Source organism: Bombus huntii, chromosome 16 (genome assembly GCF_024542735.1).
Source record: "Bombus huntii isolate Logan2020A chromosome 16, iyBomHunt1.1, whole genome shotgun sequence".
In the NCBI taxonomy this organism is placed as follows: domain Eukaryota; kingdom Metazoa; phylum Arthropoda; class Insecta; order Hymenoptera; family Apidae; genus Bombus; species Bombus huntii.
This window is the reverse complement of record NC_066253.1, coordinates 3,393,839-3,412,966: the sequence shown is the minus strand read 5'-3', so window position 1 is coordinate 3,412,966 and position 19,128 is coordinate 3,393,839. Positions and strand designations below refer to the sequence as shown.

The 19,128-nt window shown below is 36.0% G+C and overlaps 4 protein-coding genes and 3 long non-coding RNA genes across 12 annotated transcripts; 4 read left to right on the top strand and 3 right to left on the bottom strand.

The window, feature by feature from the left end:
* The first annotated feature begins 635 nt into the window (after positions 1 to 635).
* LOC126874536 (thioredoxin-related transmembrane protein 2 homolog) lies at positions 636 to 2,149 on the top strand. The gene is made up of 5 exons (XM_050636758.1): positions 636 to 781; positions 868 to 1,048; positions 1,116 to 1,302; positions 1,382 to 1,577; positions 1,649 to 2,149. Exons 1-5 carry the CDS (start codon positions 638 to 640, stop codon positions 1,745 to 1,747), a joined length of 807 nt encoding a protein of 268 aa, XP_050492715.1. The 5' UTR covers positions 636 to 637; the 3' UTR covers positions 1,748 to 2,149.
* On the bottom strand, positions 2,135 to 7,235 carry LOC126874480 (probable ATP-dependent RNA helicase kurz). Of its 2 annotated transcripts, XM_050636621.1 has the most exons (16): positions 7,013 to 7,235; positions 6,766 to 6,945; positions 6,411 to 6,695; positions 5,752 to 6,357; positions 5,329 to 5,680; positions 4,980 to 5,250; positions 4,535 to 4,721; positions 4,226 to 4,458; positions 3,933 to 4,156; positions 3,600 to 3,845; positions 3,325 to 3,514; positions 3,109 to 3,249; positions 2,837 to 3,040; positions 2,551 to 2,769; positions 2,390 to 2,487; positions 2,135 to 2,314 (listed from the first exon to the last, which is right to left on the bottom strand). In XM_050636621.1, exons 1-16 carry the CDS (start codon positions 7,085 to 7,087, stop codon positions 2,238 to 2,240), a joined length of 3,588 nt encoding a protein of 1,195 aa, XP_050492578.1. In that variant the 5' UTR covers positions 7,088 to 7,235; the 3' UTR covers positions 2,135 to 2,237. The 2 variants fall into 2 exon arrangements, with proteins under 2 accessions (XP_050492578.1, XP_050492579.1); XM_050636622.1 differs by lacking the exon at positions 7,013 to 7,235 and having other exon boundaries at positions 6,411 to 6,679; positions 6,766 to 6,910.
* A 97-nt stretch (positions 7,236 to 7,332) lies between these two features.
* Positions 7,333 to 8,421, top strand: LOC126874560 (ARL14 effector protein). 2 transcript variants are annotated; one of them, XM_050636797.1, is made up of 4 exons: positions 7,333 to 7,417; positions 7,567 to 7,736; positions 7,800 to 8,062; positions 8,136 to 8,421. In XM_050636797.1, the coding sequence occupies exons 2-4, from the start codon at positions 7,662 to 7,664 to the stop codon at positions 8,218 to 8,220; spliced, it is 423 nt and encodes a 140-aa protein (XP_050492754.1). In that variant the 5' UTR covers positions 7,333 to 7,417; positions 7,567 to 7,661; the 3' UTR covers positions 8,221 to 8,421. The 2 variants fall into 2 exon arrangements, with proteins under 2 accessions (XP_050492754.1, XP_050492755.1); XM_050636798.1 differs by having other exon boundaries at positions 7,386 to 7,736; positions 7,800 to 7,890; positions 8,008 to 8,062.
* On the bottom strand, positions 8,186 to 8,889 carry LOC126874588 (uncharacterized). Its single transcript, XR_007692892.1, has 2 exons — positions 8,747 to 8,889; positions 8,186 to 8,629 (listed from the first exon to the last, which is right to left on the bottom strand). It is a non-coding gene; the product is annotated as an uncharacterized LOC126874588 (long non-coding RNA).
* On the top strand, positions 8,839 to 19,126 carry LOC126874552 (GTP-binding protein Di-Ras2). 4 transcript variants are annotated; one of them, XM_050636784.1, is made up of 5 exons: positions 8,839 to 9,089; positions 9,171 to 9,305; positions 10,215 to 10,420; positions 13,183 to 13,401; positions 13,965 to 19,126. In XM_050636784.1, exons 3-5 carry the CDS (start codon positions 10,283 to 10,285, stop codon positions 14,196 to 14,198), a joined length of 591 nt encoding a protein of 196 aa, XP_050492741.1. In that variant the 5' UTR covers positions 8,839 to 9,089; positions 9,171 to 9,305; positions 10,215 to 10,282; the 3' UTR covers positions 14,199 to 19,126. The 4 variants fall into 4 exon arrangements, with proteins under 4 accessions (XP_050492741.1, XP_050492740.1, XP_050492739.1 ...); XM_050636783.1 differs by having other exon boundaries at positions 9,167 to 9,305; XM_050636782.1 differs by having other exon boundaries at positions 8,841 to 9,089; positions 10,211 to 10,420.
* LOC126874590 (uncharacterized) lies at positions 10,427 to 11,717 on the top strand. The gene is made up of 2 exons (XR_007692894.1): positions 10,427 to 11,355; positions 11,401 to 11,717. It is a non-coding gene; the product is annotated as an uncharacterized LOC126874590 (long non-coding RNA).
* On the bottom strand, positions 11,295 to 13,176 carry LOC126874576 (uncharacterized). Its single transcript, XR_007692878.1, has 2 exons — positions 11,951 to 13,176; positions 11,295 to 11,725 (listed from the first exon to the last, which is right to left on the bottom strand). It is a non-coding gene; the product is annotated as an uncharacterized LOC126874576 (long non-coding RNA).
* Positions 19,127 to 19,128: the final 2 nt, after the last annotated feature.

Genomic DNA, 19,128 nt, shown 5'->3' with positions numbered 1-19,128 from the left:
CTAATTACAAAAGGTTAACGGAAAATTAATACTAAGGAGTTACTTATATCAAATAGTAGTAGTTTAGAAAAACAATTTAATTTCTTTCAAATGCTGTTACTAATAATTATTATGAGAATTGATTATTGAAAAAAATTATTATGAAAAAAATAATTAGAAAATGTAATATCACACATTAAAATAATTTAATTAGATAATAGGGAAATTCTAGACGACTTATTTCGCTTGATTTGTATTATTATAATTTGTCGACCAATGAGACAACCGAATTACTTATGTCGCTAATTTACCATTTAATTCCTTATATCAGAGATCATACTTCGTTTATACTCGTTCTTCTCATAATTTTGTATTGTATTCGATAAGGAAATTATATGAAACAGTCTTGATAATATTTTGGAGTTCATCTAAACATGGAAGGGTTCGTTGACATGAGTAAATTGTAATTGTTGCTTCGTCTATTGTCATCAAGGAAAAAATTGAATTATAACAAATTATTCAGAACATCTTTATAAATTAATTGAAGCTCACTCTACATATAATAAAATAGGACAAAAGTATCTTTCCACGAAACTTGGAGCTGCTGTTATCCTAATCAGCAAACATAACCTATACACAGATCATTTCAAGAGAGAAAATGCCTTTAAAAAAAGACTTGCGACTTCTGTTGAAGCCCTATTATTTTATAAACATTTTACTCAGTCTCTCATATATTGTCTCCAAACGTGTTCCATTTGTGTGTAACTATGTATTTGCACAAGCTGAGTGCGAACTTGATGGGGTAAGTCATTTAAATATAAAGACAAACAGTTTATTATGTTATGCGTGTAGAATATATATTTCATACTAAATATATTCTTGTTTCAGAGAGAGACAGAGATTCTGTTTTTTCTTATGATAGTCATAATGATAAGGACAAGGAAGACTGGAAGTGTAACTATGATAAGCTACTTATCATCCAGTTTTGTATATACTAAAGTTGCCAATCTGATTCTTTGGTTTTATGCAGATATACGTATGGGAATAATATTTGCTATTGTATTCATCTGTATGTGTTGACTTGATATTGTACTTATTCTTCATATGAATGTTATTACATGATTTAATAATTACAGTATGCGGTCTAGTATTTCCTGAACCAACATACCAAGGTCCAGAGAAAATAACGTATTTACGAGGTGCAGTTGGATTGCAGGAGGAATTGCACCGTGACACGAGAATCGTTTGGTTAGTTGCGTTTTACACAGCATGGAACCCAGCTTGCGTCAACTTTGCACCTATATTCTCCGAGCTTTCTGCAGAGTTCGTAATGATTGATTACTTATGCACTATTTATCACTATACAACCTTTCATTGAAAGTAATATTTAGTGGATTTGTAGATATGCTTTGGAAAATTTGAAATTCGGAAAAGTAGATATAGGGAGGTATCCAGATGCTGCAGTGAAGTACCACATAAGTGATGCTAGTACTAGCAAACAGCTTCCCACCTTAATTTTATTTAAGGAAGGGAAAGAGGTAGAAAGACGTCCATATGCAGATCATAAGGGCAAACTAGTTAAATTTCTTTTTTCATTGGTATGTATGATAGAGTTTCTTATAGTTGAAAACGTTAAAGTATGTATCAAACAAAATAGTTGCTTTTTTAGGATAATATAAAGGCAGCTTTTGATCTGAACAATGTGTACAGAGATTGTAAAAAAAATCCGATTAAAAGGAGAGAGAAGAAAGCAGTAAAAGCAGAATGACCTAATTAACATTTCCAAACGTTTGTTGAATTACTGATGTCATAGCACTGCCAACAATTTCAAATGAAAATTACTTCTACTGTGTAGAATAATGGACGTTTAGTGTCACGCGCAAATTTTCATTTATAGCAAAACTGCAAAAGATTTGTAAATATTCATTATACTTTCTATCATTGTACGCATTTTATGCACCACTGTGTTCTATTAGTGAATATCGGATATTAATGTAGGTTTAAGATAGTAATTTATTAAAAGCGAGTAGTTGTTATTACAATCATTGAAATGGAATGATACATAAAGTGCCACGTGTATGAATTCATGAAAAACCAAAGCAGAGCTTCTAGTTAATCTAGATAGTATGCGACATTACAGTTTCATTGAATAAACTATTGTTGAAATATATCACTGTATTAAATAATTGTATATTACAAAATTCGGGTATGTAAAATATACATACAATTCGTGAATACAGAGTCAGATACTAAATTTGTCATACAGGTGGCCAAATGAGCATAACGTGTCCATGAGCTGATTCTGGTAACCATTTCTGATAAGCAGACAGAAGGACTGAAATTAATAATAAATCATTTTTAGTATTTATTCCGACCCTATAGCTGTGCACATGCTATAAAACATGCTTACAATTTTTATCTACTTTCCAAGCTTCTAGTAATTGTCCTCTTGACATAATTCCGCGGGACAGTAATAACTGCGTCATTTCCTGTGTTCGTGGTATTAATCTAAAATAATTATATAAAATTGTTAATTCAATGTCGAGTAGCTTCATGTATTTTAAATCTTACTTAGCCCATGTCTTGTTAATACTTTGGGGAGTCGATAACAATGAAGGAACGAATTGTTTCAATTTTGGACACACTTTTCCTTCTAAAAGGAAACATGCAAACCATTTAACTCCATCTACAGATAGTGGGTACTCCACATCCATTACTGGTAACTTCCAACCTGCTCTTCCAAATGTTCCTGCCATACTGCACATTACCTTTCCAGTTTCTGGATCATACCTACGCAAATACATTGATATAAGCAATTTATGTACTAAAAAGAGAAGTAAGGTTAGGAGTAAGAGACCTTGGTGGTGGATCAGTTAAAGGTTCTCCAAGCTGACATAGAGATGGAGCAAATTTAGGTAGCCATTCGGGTTCTATACTTGTAACACCGTGCATGTACATTTTATTTGTCTCGTATATTTCTTGATAAACTACCCATTCAGGGCAGATTTTTCGAAGAACACATGAGGAATGTATGAATACTGGATCCTCCATATCTGTGGTTCTGGATAAAAGATTATATAATTACATTCGGCTATGATTTAAATGATCAAGGAGTCTTTGATATCTTACTTGTAAGCATATTTCCACTTAGCCTTGTCTTGATCTTCATTAACTTCATCTGGCATCACTTTCCTTGCAACTTGATCAGCCATTCCTGCAAGGACTATTTGCCTGAGTAATTTGGCTTCTATATCGGCTGGAGGTTTCATCCTAAATTAAAATTGTCAGTAGGAGAGGAATTTATTAAACGTAAAATGTAATTCAATTACTTTCTGCAATACGTACTGTGGGTTAATAGTGAGATTCAAATCCTCAATATTTAAATTGATTTCATTCGTTAGCTGCTGTCGGAGCTTCCGAATTTCTACAATTGCTTTGTGCCGCAAACCATGCTCTTCGCAAAAGGAAAGTAATCTTCCTTTAGTTCCAGCATATTCTGCACTTCCCACAGCCCTAATTAAGACCATTGGATCGCCTTTACATAGAATACATTTCACTGCGTTAATATAATCTTCATTTCTTAATATTATTCTAATTTTTTTAAATTCTATAATAATTACCAAGAAGTAAGCTATTTCCGGTGCCAGCCCAGAAGCGCCTCATTTGCAACCATTTATTTCGGGAATCGCCGTCCATATTGAATGTTTCCATCAATACTTCTTGAACAGAAAGTGCAGCCACCATACACACTGTATACTGCAGAAGGTCATATTGATGAGAGAGAGCCAACATCTTTCCATAACGGGGAGCAACTGGAAATGCAGCGATACTGCGACCGAGTGGCGTGACTTTGGCACTATAGGAACCTAAATAAAAAATAAATATAGTAAAGAATAAGTAACCGATAATGATTAAATTAGTGGTTTGACTTAAATAATTATAGTTGTTAATACCTTCTTTGCCGGAAGTTTGTTGTTGTAAAGCTCCAAGTATCATCAATCTCTTTTCAGCAATTTGTAATTGTATAGTATCCGGTGGAGTTGGGAATGGAAAATTAACAACCTTATCAATATTCATGACTTTCATCTGTAACAGTAAATCATCCACAGGTTTCCTTTGAATCTCTGATTGACTAAACTGTTCAAACTGATCATTGAACACTGCTGAAGAGTACAACCTGTAAATAATATCCAATAGGGAAATTAGATCTTTCAATGACTCCAAAATTGTATATTGATATAAGTACCTGTAACAATGTCCAGGACCAGTTCTACCAGCTCTCCCTGCTCGTTGATTAGCGGATGCCTTGCTAGTATAGCAGATTCTGTATGTGCTTACTCCAGTTACTTTATCGTACATTCTCGTTTTACAACGTCCACAGTCTACTACATACTTTATGTTAGGTATAGTTAAAGAAGTTTCTGCTACGTTTGTTGATACTACACATAAACGGTGTCCTTCTGGGGGTGGCTCGAATACCTAAGGATTAGAGACTTTTAATACTATTTTCCCCACTTGCCCTTTTTGTGAATTATTCTCAACATTTCTTAATTACCCTTGCTTGTTTGTCACTCTGAAGCAGAGAATATAATGGTAAAACCCACAATGGTTGTGCATCTGCACAAGCTTTTAAGTCAATTACATCGTCATCTTCATCTTCATCCTCGTCTAATTGTATTTCTTCGTCATCTTCCGCGCCAATTAAATCTTCGTGAGTGTCATCGGTAGGAATCACAGAGTAACTAGAAATTGATACATAATTTTAATTAAACTGCGGATATTTATTCAATTACATATTTTTATAAATATATAAAGAAATGGAACCTAAATAAGAATTTGTTTTATCTACCACATAATAAATACTTTACTTTGGATATTTTGTATGTTTTTGTACATTATGTGCATTTTGCAGATTTTTGGAACCTTGAAAAATTTACCAAAAATATCCGTATCTAACTATAAAGAAACTGGAAGAATTACTGTTATATTTTCTTACGCACTCATCCAGATTAATATTTGGTAATTGAACTTTCTTCTTTTGTCGTAATTTGTTGTAACGAATAGCTTCCTTGCAACGAAAATCATCATCATTATCGTGATCACTATTGTCACTCTTGTCCTCATTATCACTGTTGTTTTTTATATCATCTTCTTTCTTTGAAGAATCATTAGTCTTCTGTGGTTCTTTTATCTTGTTTGCAATTTCCTTTTTATTCTTCATGGAAAAAGCTCTGCGTAATTTACATACTACATAATTTACTTCCCGTTGTCCTAAATTTTAACGATATACATTTTCAAAACAACAACATTATAAGCTCTAGAAATAATTTCAGATTGGAAAATATATACCTGTTAAAAATATTAAGATTCCACCATCGGGAAGGCGAGTATGTATTTTTATGGCTTTCTTTAGAGCATCAGAAACGTAATTGATGCTTGTCCTTTTATTAAAATGTATCGTAACAGGAAACTGTCTCGATTCCACTGTTAATACAGGCGGTTTCGTTTTGAACAATTTACTATTTTCTACAAATTCCTCTACGCGTAAAGTGGCTGACATAATTACGAGCTTCAGAGGATTCTTCCTTTTATTTCGAAGTGGTACAATTCGTGATAGCAAGCCTATCAGAATATCAGTATACACACTACGTTCGTGCGCTTCGTCGAGGATGATTATCGAATATTTCGTCAGTAAAAAATCCTAAAATATTTAAAATCTTGATTACGATTATCTCAAAGTATTTTGTTTAATTTACCTAGATGATTACATACACTCTGTATTTCTTTTAATAATACGCCATCAGTCATAAATTTGACTTTTGTCTCTGATGTAACATTCCCCTCAAAACGAATCAAATAAGAAACTTCTTCTTCAGTGAGATTCATCTCTTCAGCAACACGTTTGCTCATAGATATAGCTGCTACTCTTCTAGGTTCTGTTATTCCAATTACCTTTTCTTGAGCATAGCCAGCTTCATAGAGAAATTGGGGTACCTGAGTTGTTTTACCACTTCCCGTTTCGCCAGTGATTATTACGACAGGATTTTCATTAATTGCTTCTATTATAGCTTGTTCTTCTGCTACCACTGGCAACTTTAATCTAGCTGCTTGGATTTCCAGTTTCCTTTCCAGTACTACAAACGTGGCAGGTGTTCTTTCTATTGGCTGCTGTGGTTTTAACAATTCTTTACTTATAGCGGTTTGGTTTTCAATTGACTTTTCCTGTTCTCCCACAGTACTTTTTGTTATATTATTCTCTAGAATATTATCTTCTTTGTTTGGAATATTTTCATTATCTTCTGAAGTTTCTGCTGCATTTTTCTCCTCTCTGTCTTCATTATCCTCAGAATTAGATTCAGATTCACTATTGCTAGGTTCCTATAATAAATAATCATTAGTTTTTACATTAACTTTTAATATCATTAACTTACATCAAATCCAATGACGTTTGGATCTGAAACAGCATCCTGTACTTTTTGTTCTTTCAAAATTGCCATCCTTCTCTTCTTGCTACCTTTAATAGCATTTACAGGTACTTCTGACATGTTGTCCTCATTTTCATTATTTGATTTGATCATATGTTCCTTAACAGGTAATTCCATTTCTCTAAAGTGACGTTTCAGTCCTTTAGTTTGTACACTGGTCAAAGATATATATTGCTTCAGTTCTTCCTGCGGTGCTTGAACTTTCCCCAATTCCTCTAAAAGTTCAGTCCTCTGTTTAAGGTTAGAATATATGCAAAATGAATACTCAAAGAGAAAAAACTAATTCTACATTATAACTTACACGTAACTTTTTCTTCTTCTTTTCTACAACTTTCTCTAATTGTTTTCTACGTTTCTTGGATAATAACCGTGTAGTAGTGACTTTTTTAACTTTGCTCTTTGTTTTTCTTTTTTCATTTGGGAGCACTAGCGCGTTACAGTTATCGTAATTATCTTCACGATATTTTATATCTATAGGAATCTATTCAAAGAAGAGTATAATTAAATCTTATTCATTATTTTTTGGGTATAATATTATACAGAAATACCTTTTTAGTCTCAGAATTGTCAATTTCAACTTCTGCGATATTTCTCGCCTTCCAATTATGCTTTTTCCTTCCCATTTTTACTTTTACACTTGAATCCAAACTTAAGTAAAGTAATGCGTTCTGTTTCTCAAAAAATTTGAATTTTTGTAACTATTGATTGATCTTATATTTTATTTGGATTTGTACGTTGCTACTTTGGTTATGTTGATTTTAACCATGTGCTTCAGCTAAAGAATGACATCTAGCACTTTTTTTATGAAGCATGTATAACTGTTTATAATTGATGTCTACGATAGTTTACCATAAGTCGGTAACAGTATCCGCAATCAGTAAGATCAGATCCATAAATAAAAAAATATTTTCTCGTAATCTCAACAGATATCACTGATACAGAGGGAAAGCATGGTATTAAAATAAACTATAGCTTATTTTTATCAATTATACTAATTAAACACGAAAGAATTGATTACAGAAAAAGCGAACAATTTTTTAATTACATCATGCATTTTTCATAAGTATAAATATTTATGCTTTTATATAATCTTCAAATTAAGTTTTCAGAAACATAATCTATATGGTAGAGGTTATGTAGAACAAAACTTACTAAGTATTGCTTCAAATATATTTTATTGAAATTCAAATGTGAGATATGGATTCAGGAAACTCGAATTCTAGTGAAACACCCTCGCACCCGCTGGTAGAATCTACTCCACCTACTCAACGAGTAAGTTAATGGATTAATATGTATTCTAATTTTTTTACATCTTTATAACCTATGTTGCTACAGAGAACTCGAGGATCACGTCAGAAAGCAGTAGACAGCGTGACGAAAAAATTCCTGCGAAATTTCGATCCAGAACACAGTGAAAGGGAGAAACGTAAGCTTCATAGACGACTATACCAAGGCAACAAAAGACACGCTTTGTACAACGAAAATGGCATATATATCCGAACAGGAGATGATTTATGTGACTGTTTAAATTTGAATTGTGCAGGATGTCATCTTCCTTGCGTCAAATGTTCTTCGCCAAAGTGTAGCCACGAATGCAGGTTTGACATAAAAGAGCACTGGATAACCGTATTAACTTTCACAAGCTAACATTAAGTACGGTATTTTTACTAGGAATAATCGCAAGTGGACGTACGAGTCAATAGAAAACGAAGGCAGCGATATCATCATAAAAAATCCTTTATTAAAAGAATCTTGAAATTTCAAGTCTTTTAATCTACGATATGATTGTACTGTATTTATAAAAACTCTATGGCTGTGCTACACAGGGAAAGAGAGGAACTTCACCGAGTTTTTCATCGAGTTTTAAACTGTGTATTACTTTCTTTTACTAATATTATATAAGTTATATGTATTAGAATTAGAATAATCATAACATAAAAACTGATATACAAGTGTATTCGTGTCTTTGGTCTCTTTACAATATCCTTGCTTTCAGACTGAACACTTCCTGTCGAATCCTTTCACAATCATGTCTACATCAGCATTTTAGGAAACCATAGCGGTATTGTCACCTGATAGCTGGTCACTCTGATTATCCTTGTACGTAATCAATTCACCAGAACTACGCGAGAGAACAGAATAGGAGTTGAGTTGCAAGCAGAGTCCTGCAAAAGCAAGGGGGGACTGGAAATCACGCACAGTTGACGGTGCACGTGCGTGTGCACCGGCACACGGACACGCTATTGATTTTCCACGGCACTTTCGGCGTAGTGCGCACGTACCTAACGCACATACACACGTTCGGCCGTGCAGAGTGGGGTGAGCCCCGGTGCGGAGGGCGTGCGCTTCGTTTTCCATCGAGATCGTGAAAGTTCACGGTAGCGAGTGGCCGGACATAGAAAGAGAGAGTGCTGAGAATATGCTGATCCCGTGGCCGGTGGAAATCGAGCGCAACACCCGTCGATCGATCATTTGCTAATTAACTGCCGTGGTTAAGGTACTTGGACGTTGGTCAGGTGACCCGCTTTGCCAGGACATCGACACTGGATGAGAATCCTTGGCTAGGCCAGTTATTATCGTCCCGGCTCCTAGAAGGCTCCTTGGTCTAGCACGTTGACTGTTTCGGTGGGCAGAGGATTCCTTTGAACCTTAACGGAGCTCGACCTCCAGTCTGTGAAGTTCATTACTGATTTTTGAATTAGGAAGAAGAGGCAAGCAAGTGCACAGGGGAACGTCTTCGTCAGTGAAACGTCTTCTCCAGGAACTATATTGGTTTCCTGGAAGTCGAAGTGACTTGTTCGACGAAAAGAGAGCGCACGACGGTATCGTCTGGCCCACAAGGTTCACCAGACACTTTATTATCTGCAGACCCTCCGCATCACCGGGTCAATGCGATCGTGATCTTATCGCCTAATGCGACTCGTGACGCGTCGACGTTTAACCGTGGTCGTGGTTCAGTAATTGGTCAAGAATATCTCGCTCCGGGGTTCCCGGCTACCTCTCTGCTGTTTGTACTGATTATTTTTTATTTCGTTCTTTTTAGATGATCTCGGGAGTGATTGGTAGTGATTGATATTGAAACCCATGTGAATTCACAGGTTTCTTAAATCGTCGTCGATATTACCATTGAGCCTCCGAAGCGAAAACGTTGTTTGATAACGTTGACAAGAGACTCGAGTCTCAAACATCACTTGTTGAATACATACACATATAGAGGGATGATTACGGGTCGTAAGAGGATTTTGAAGTGGCATTTATATCGGGCCGTCGTTTTTCTCGTCGAGTAATCAGTCGATCCAATATCGCTAAACAAAAAAAAAAAAAAAAAAAAGAAAAAAGTTCTATTAAAAAAAATTACACAATCTATTGGAAAATTGCAGACGAAAAAGATAGCACGTGGAGCAGTAGCTTGATGACTCCACGTTGACTTTGTTCATTAAGCTTTCAACTTGTGATTCAATCGTTTGATGATAATTGGAGATACAGTAGTGTCATAATCCATATATAATTTGATCGATGCTGAAAGTGGTTCGCTTTGTAATTAAATCAGCCAGTCGTTAAACGTCATCGCACTCGTGGGAGTCGAATAAAGACTAGTACATATATTGGTCAATGTAAACAGCAACCGGCAGAGGCGTAAAAAGAGGGAAGGAGAGATTCTGGGGTGGCGGAGGGTTGCTGCAGCCTTTACGCAAAAAGCCGTGGGCGTGTGAGTCAATTTCGCTTTTGTACGTCGTGTGCGACAGACAGATTTAAACGGGATCACGGACGGACCCCGACTGGCGGGGGTTAACATCATCGGGACGGCAGATGTCAGGATGCCGGAGCAGAGCAACGACTATCGCGTGGTGGTGTTTGGGGCGGGCGGTGTCGGCAAAAGCTCTCTCGTGCTGCGTTTCGTGAAAGGAACCTTTCGTGAGTCCTATATACCCACTATCGAGGATACGTACAGACAGGTAAGCCTGAAAAGGATGCGTGAATTAGTATACTTTATACATGGTGTCCCGGTGATCATGGTAAAATTGGCAAAGGATTGGTTCTACGCGAAAAAATAAATCAGAAATATAGGATACAATCTTTTTATGCGATGCTCCGTTTTTGTAGAAAATCGAATTCCAAAATTATAGATTGTAGATTTTCATGCAAATTGATATTTTTATAAATCGGCATGATAGTTGCCACGGGGGTCATCGGTGACCTACAATTTTCTAAGAATAATTAAATTAAGATAAATTTCATAGACCAAGAAATATAATATGTTGCATCAAATATAGGTTTACGCAAATTGGTATTTTTACAAATTGAACAAGTGGAATCTAAGCAGAAATTTCCTTCGTCCACTGAATATTGTAATATGTACTATAATTTGTATACGTACTTTGTATATTTTTTCATGTTATGCGCATTTTCTATATTTGTGCAATGTTAAATTTCCTATGCGAATACATAAACTTGCATTTAAACCGTAACTTATTCATAATATAGCCGCGGGGTTGATCTAGATATCGATTAGATTCAATTGCGCGCGAATTTTATTTTTCATACTTGCAAATCCGATATAGTACATGAAAATTTTATTGTCTGTATAATTAGATGATTCATTTATCTATTTGATTAAGTCAATTTGAAGCGAAATTGATCAATTGCGGCAAATTATTAAAGAACGTTTTAATTTTATCAGTATGAATTTAGATTACTATTTAACTTTTCAGAGATGGAACGTAGAAATTTTACTTTCCATACTTTCAAAAGCGATTTAGTGTGTAAAATATTTTAATGTCTTTTTTAGCAGATGATCTATTTATTTAATTAAGTTAATCAGAAGCAAAATTGATCAATTCCAACGAATTTTTATCAATATACATTTATGATATATACATTTGCATTTAAGGTTTTAAAGACAATATACGTTCTCAATATTACATTTGCATTTAAGGTTTCAAAGACGGAATACAGGTACCCTCGTATAACACGATATAGTTACATTCGAAAAATATGTCGAGTTATGCGAATCCGTATTATCGTAGAGATCTTAATGTATCTGAATGAAAATTAACAAAAGTATACTATTCTCTGTTTACAACTAAGAGAAATACCTTAAGAGAATTACGTATTACGTATATTACGTAAGCGAGGGCAATTTCCTTTCTGGCAAAATAACCTCATCTTCTAATTTTCGTTCACTTATGTACGATTTCCATTTATGTTTGTTGTAAAAAATGTGATCGATGTTTCATCAGAAAAGCTCCGAATTGCTAGTCCTGAAAATGAATTGAAAATTTCCCTATGTATTCCAAAATTCTTGCACATTTGCTCGAGTAAGAAATATCGAGTTTATATATCGATTATATATCGAGAAATATTGATTATAATACTTGCGCTTAAAAATTCTCATTGCCTACTATGTTGTATGTAGAATTTCCCCAATTCTCAAATCGTATTAGAGCTAATGTTGCAGGCCTACCATGTTGTACAAGGATATGTACCTGTAAATTTCGATAGAGTTGGTCAGTTCAATTTCCGTGTGTTTCAATATCGAAACAGCCTAGATACTACGTTAATGCATTTCTTATCATTTAAATCGATTTCGCGATCTCGTATATCGAGACTATCGCACGTTTGATAATTAACCGGGGAAGTAGTATAGAATTGGATCGGACAGGCGATGCAAGTAGTAGAGGTATGTCGTATATGAAACAGAGGTAATAGATTTTCCCGATCAGATAAGTAACAGGGACCGTCGTGACGTAAATCGCTGATGCTTCACCGATGATTCATACATGATGCAAGATCATTGTTCTAATCGTTCATCTCCTAACCATTATCTCGTTCTGTAATCACGAGATTCACATGGAATCGAACTGCCAGTAAACAATCGATCTCCTCGACCGAACAACGTTTTCTACCTCTGTTTTTATTTGCATTTCAAATCCATTGTTCTCTCGACATTGTTATATAACTCGCCAGAAAGCGAGATAATAGGGTTAGGTTAGAGATACGATTCGAATACCATTTGAATACGTTTAACTTTTAAATTAACCCTCTATTATTTTATAATTAACGATGCTTCCTGTTCTGAATGTTTTAAGACACGAATGATATTAATTTTCAATTGATGCATTTTTTATGTTATCGTATATCGATATCTAATGGTTGTCGTCGATTATCGATATATCGCTCATTCAATGAATTTTAACGTCATATTTTAACCATAGAGATATGGTCTTAACAAAGTTACAACGATTCGATACATTCAAACTAAGTTTTTTTCTAAGATCATAATTTTTATGTTATGTCATTGTTACAGTAGATGAGTGATATATATACATATTAATGGAGGCTTTTCCTTATCGACATTAATAACGAATATTATGGATCGCGTTGCGATTGGGATTGCGCGATCGATCGATTAGTGGATAATTCAAATTATCGACGATCCCGTTCAATTGATTGTTTGCTCAATTTCTAACATCGACTAAGCGGTCATCGATCGTGATCGTAAGTAGATTTAAATTATTCCCTAATCGATTGATGCAATGTCAGTTTCAAGCTCGTTCAAACTATCGAAGAAGTTTCGGAACGAGAAAAAAGAAAGTATAGAAAAGCTTCGTTGGTGGAACTGTTGAGACCCGTGCTGTGTTTGCGACGAGAAGCGTGGCGAACAAACAGAGATATTCAAACGGGCGGAAATGGGACGATTATGCTACGAATATTTCAGGTGATAAGCTGCAATAAAAACATATGCACGCTTCAAATTACGGACACAACGGGGTCTCATCAGTTTCCCGCGATGCAACGGCTCTCCATAAGCAAAGGTCACGCCTTCATCCTGGTGTACTCGGTGTGCTCACGGCAAAGCCTCGAGGAACTACGACCGATCTGGGCTATTATTAGGGAGCTTAAGGGACAGGACGTATCACAGATACCTATAATGCTGGTAAGGCCTATTCTTTTGGTTGTCTCGTTTTCAAGTTGTCATATCTTTCTAACAAAATGATGACGTATAATATGAAGGTTAAAGTGAGGAAGCGAGGAATGTTGCAGAATAAATATAACTTGAAGAGTGGGGGAAAACAAGGATTGCCATAAAATAGTTTTATCGAGAAAATTAATATTTTAGTTCACGAGAGGAAGAACATTTAATGAATTTAACTGTACTGTTCGTAAAACGAAGTTTATACCTTAGACATCGTAAAAAATGAATAATAAAACATTAATTATTTTTATCCTTGTTTTGTTCCAGTGCAGAATGAAACCAGTACTCTAAATCTTTAACGCTGTTTTATGGAGACATTTTGGACATTATAATCATTGTAATTCGATAGTTCTCTAGTTCCAGTTGTCAGAAACAAAATGTATTATAAAGTGGAAAATCAGGAAAAATGGACATTCCTCATTTCTTCTCATCTTTCATATTTAAAGCAATCTTTCTATAAATTCTTCGCATAAAAGAATAACAATATAATTTGATATTTCTATTTGATTCTCATTATTTAACAGGTTGGGAACAAATGCGACGAGAGTCCATCGGTGCGCGAGGTATCGATGAGCGAAGGAGCAGCAGAAGCCGCGAACTGGGGCTGTGGTTTCCTGGAAACATCCGCCAAGACGAATCACAACGTAAATGCATTATTTCGGGACCTGCTGATGCTCGAGAAGAACAGATCTGTATCGTTGCAGCCTGTACAAAGTAACAATGCGATCAGTCTAAAGGAAAAATGCTGCGTAATGTAACCTAGCAGAATTAGAGCAGCCATAATGGAAAGAAGTCACGGTGCATCGTGTATGAAGACGACCAGAAGGAAGAAGAAAAAGAAGGAAAAAGAAGAAGTTATTCGAAGGACAAAAGTAACAGAATCAGTCGGCGATTTCTCGACCCGGCGTGGCATCGGCCACGGTAGTCTCGACACGACCAGTAGTTAGAATAGATTAGATTTTGCGCGAACGAAAGGGACGATAGATATCCGTGAGACTACGTGTCGTACAGGGTGTATCTAATGCTCTTTTTTCATTAAGAAGCTTATTCTCGCGCAGATAAATAATTCTCCAGGACGTTTGTGGGTCCTCCAACGATGAGATCGGATAGATTGTGAGGTTGTGCGTCGGTAAGAGGGATAATAACGTGCCGATTGTTACAACGGTCGATTCAGAGCATTAGGGCCGCTTTGTAGTCTCTTTCTAAACCAAACCGTATTACTATACTATTGATAGATTTTTTAATTTTGATACAGAGCGACGTAACTCGGTCCGTCTTCTAGGTTTCACGAGACCAACGACGCGTTTTTCATTCTGTACCAGTCGGCTCGTTAATGGATCATTATACATTCTGACCATCCGCTCGACTATCCCGAGCTTACTATATGGAAGGGACACGATCGTTCTGACCGGCATAGAACCGATCTAGACCAAGTAATCAATCTGACAAAAAGCGATCGTCCTTTTCGTGCCCAACGGAACAACGTGGATTTTCCTTGAAAGAGCAGCCAGTACAAAGCTTATAGTCTCGACCACGTTTCTTGATATATATGTATTAATGTACGATGAGATGTATACCGAACAGGTTTAACGATCCAATACAGAATCAACGCTCTTTCACGAAAATCTTCCGAGACCGCTGTCCGAGACTACTAACGCGATGATCAATTTCTGGGACTAGTATCGCATACAAGTTTTCTCCATCCGGAGATGGAGCATAGGGGCGAAACACATGCGAACGAGAAACGACAAAATTAGATAAAAAGTTGTTACGAGATTGGTTTTTGTTGAATAGTTGTAAGGTTTTTGTAACGATGCTAATTAGGATTTATTACTCGACACATGTTGGTTGATACAATTACATGTACTTACACACACTTACACATACACGGACAACACACAGAAGGGCTTACATACGTGTACCAACACGCATAAACACACACAGAGTCATTAGGCACCATGCGTTTCCCGTGTTGACCCAAATTTTAGTGTTTTCCTCCTGTATGTCGTACGCACAGACGTAGGCTATTAGTGTTTGCGAGGAGACGCTAATTAAAGGGACTCGCCTCAAAGAGCTCGTTTGTTCCTCGACTCGAGTTTCGTTCATCTTGCTACTCGCGTTTATTGTTGCAACCGAGGTTCCTGGGCCGAGTTTGGGCAAACTTTTTCACTATGATATCTCTGTCCTCCAGTATTACTATTATTATCAGTGATAAACAAATAGAGAGGGCAAAGGAGAATGTCTTAAAACAAACTTTAGGAATGTTTGCCAATTTCTTCAAAAGTAGACATTATGCGTGTTATCAGCTTGAAAAATTTGCCCTGACTCTCCAGCTCATCTTTGTTGGAGCGACCGATTACTATAGTTTCCTTTGTATTTAACTGTTATTCGATGACGTCTCTGTATCTGTGGGAGCCAAAGCTTCCTTTCATTTAAGAAACGCAATGGAGGCACGAGTGGGTGATAAATTAGTCTCTAATTTGGTCGGTAGAGTAACTGCTTGTTTCCAGCGAACATCAACGAATTATGGTTCCAGCCATTTTATACGTGGTCGTTGTTTTGTCTACTCGTGCCGGCGTTCAATCATCGTACCGATAGCTTTAAGAAACAAACGCTGTAATTCTGTCTAACGCGTTAACGGGATAAAATACGTTGTCCCACTGATATTACGATAAACAAACGATCAATGACATTACCATGATCATTATTATTATTGTCGAATCGCGAATTACTGGGCGGTTGTTTCACGAAAGGAACACACATATCCTGTATTGTAACCGTGAACATACAATCAGGTACGTGCGTGCACAAGTTAAGGTATGAGGGCCGGTTTCATGTCGATTCATCGTTTCTTAAACTTCATATTGTCGTTTAAATCTAATTTGAATTGTAGATAAATTGTATGAATTGTAGATATTTATGCAAATTCTAATTATCGAATTTTTTTACTGACTGAATATTATAGCAAAGTACTATTCTTTGAATATTTTATATATTTATTTTATACGTTATTTCAAATTTCGCGTGACTGTATAAAAATCTGCAATTTATTAGAAACTGATACGTAAAAAAGGTTTGTTTACCTATATATCTTTTAGTGACTGGAAAGGTCATCCACGTCGAAATTGTTTTCTTAGAATTATTGCAAGGTTGAAAAGGTTTGTCACAATGTAATGGTCAGTGTTGCATTAATTTCTTGGCGGCCTGATGCTCTCGCGTATCTGTGCATGAGTCTGTATATACAGACATACCTGCATGTTATATTTAGATGCAAGGTTAAAAAGAGTCTAGTCAAAGGCGAATCTGACCTTATGAAATCGACCCTCAGCATGCTGAGCGATGAGAAGAAGGGTGGCAAGTTAAGGGAAGGAAGGGAGGGGAAAACGAGGAAAACACACACATACACATGCGAATTAGAAATCGATATATCGTATTCTATGATTTTTTCGGGGCCAATCGGTGTGATTTGTATAAATTGTGAGCTTTTTCTGCGTGATCGTAGGTCGATTTCTATTGTTTTCACGGGTTTGCAAACAATTCGCAAATATAACTTCTGATTTAATCCTTTGTTAATCACGTCGGAAAATCTCTAACCGCGACTTTTGACGATTTTCTATCTGCGAAATCAGGCGATCCTTTTTACCGATGTTGGTGTTCGATTTTTAGCATTCGTCGAGAACATTGTATAACTGTGCTTCGTCTTATATGCGTACATTGAATCGTGATTTTCAAAGGATTAATTTTGGAAGCTTCCTCGCGATAAAAATACGTTACGCCGAAGCGAAAATTTGTTTCAGTGAAGTCGCATTACTTCGTCCTTGTTCAAAGAGCGCGCGCGTCCGTCGCGCGTGCGCGGTAGATCGCCCGCTCAATTTTGAAATATTTATACGCGCCAGAGTACACGCATACATCGAGAGCATCAATTTTTTATCGTATTATAATTGCCAAGGCACGCACGACCACGAAACATAACAGAACACGATGGATCTCTTACGATATTACGCTTTATGTTTTATTGTGTGTCCACGAATGTACCTATGTACGATATTTCCAATAATCTGATCGCGACTGTTATTCGAAGACGAAAATTGAAACAAAAATGCCATACTTAAAAAGACGGTATTAGGTAGATTAAAACGTTAAAAAAATAGGCAACGTTTCTATCAGAAGCATTTACTATAGAAATTCATAGATATAATTACTGTAAGAGAAACTAATAAGTTTCAGAGTGATTAGAACGCTTGATTCAATTTTTCTATAAGAAATAGAAAATATGGAGGATGCAATATCCAAATAGATGCAATATTAATGAGCATACAAATTGTCTATTATATTACAGATATATTTACTTAAAGATGTAAAGATCTAGATAGTCTACTGTAAGTAATTAAATATTTCACTACGAGTCTTCTATAATGGCGCAGTGGTCTAGTGCTTGCCTTTGTACGCGAATGAACTCGGGCTCGAGTCCAGCTCAGGATAGAAATCTTCTATTCGATTTTTCTTCGTCGTTCTCTCCATAGATTTAATTCCAGTGAACTTATTATAGAGCGTCGATCTGTCAAATCGACTCTGTCACTTAAAATAAATCGAATAATCGTCGTGAAACTAAAGAACAATACCGAGAACATCGGATAAAAAGGAGATCGTCTTCGAATAATAAGTTCTACGATTAGGTATTTGAAGAGAGAGAGAGAGAGAGAGAGAGAGAGAGAGAGAGAGAGAGAGAGAGAAGGATACAGGGTCGTTCGTGCTAAAAATTCCAAAGAATACGTTGTCGTTATTTATGGGAAATTTACTTAGGCTTAAGCTTGTTGTTAAGTGATGATCGATTTTAAAAACATGCATTCTCTCGATAATATATCCGTATCTTCTCATTACTTTATGAAAGAAAGGAGAGGAGAAGGAACCATAAATGATATGTGTTTTTAACGACCATGATGGAGGAAAAAAAGCTAACGCTTGTCCACCTAGCTTCCTGCGGAAATTTCAGTGTAAAAAGAAGAGATGCGTTTTAAAATGAGTTTTAAGGAACTGGCGATAAAAATATGCGGTTGAATCGAAGGTGGGGGAGGCGAAGAGGGAGGGGGGACAATGGGTGTTAGAGAAAAAGTAAGTCTGTGATCGATATCGTGAAATAAAAATCAACGAAGTTTTACCATATCAACAAATAATCATATCAATGATCTTACCATATCCATATAACTCAGGTTGAAGCAGAAAATACGAAAGATAAAATAGAAACAGAGAAGAAAGTATAACAATCAAAAAGGAGAACCAACTATCTGATCGTGCAAATTAAATAGAAGATCCGTGAGTGTTTTAAGGGATTATTCAAATTTGGTTAACTCCCACCTTTGATCGGTCGTAAATCGACGGAAACGAAGGAATCACATATCATGGCTACGCGTTCCACAGTATACTCGCGGGTGTGCGTCTTTAGGAAGGCACGAAGAACGTTTTAAATATTTAGCGAAACGAAAGAAGAGATGAAGAGAAAAAAAAAAAAAACTAAATAACATTACGAATATCGACAATGATCGATTTATTGTTGCGATGGCTCGTTTATTATTATTATTATCCACACTCCAGAACCGTTTAACCGGCTACGAATCTGTACTCGTGAAGAAAATGAAAAAAATATTATAAAACCTGCGAATTATACAATCTTAATTCTTGGCAACAAGC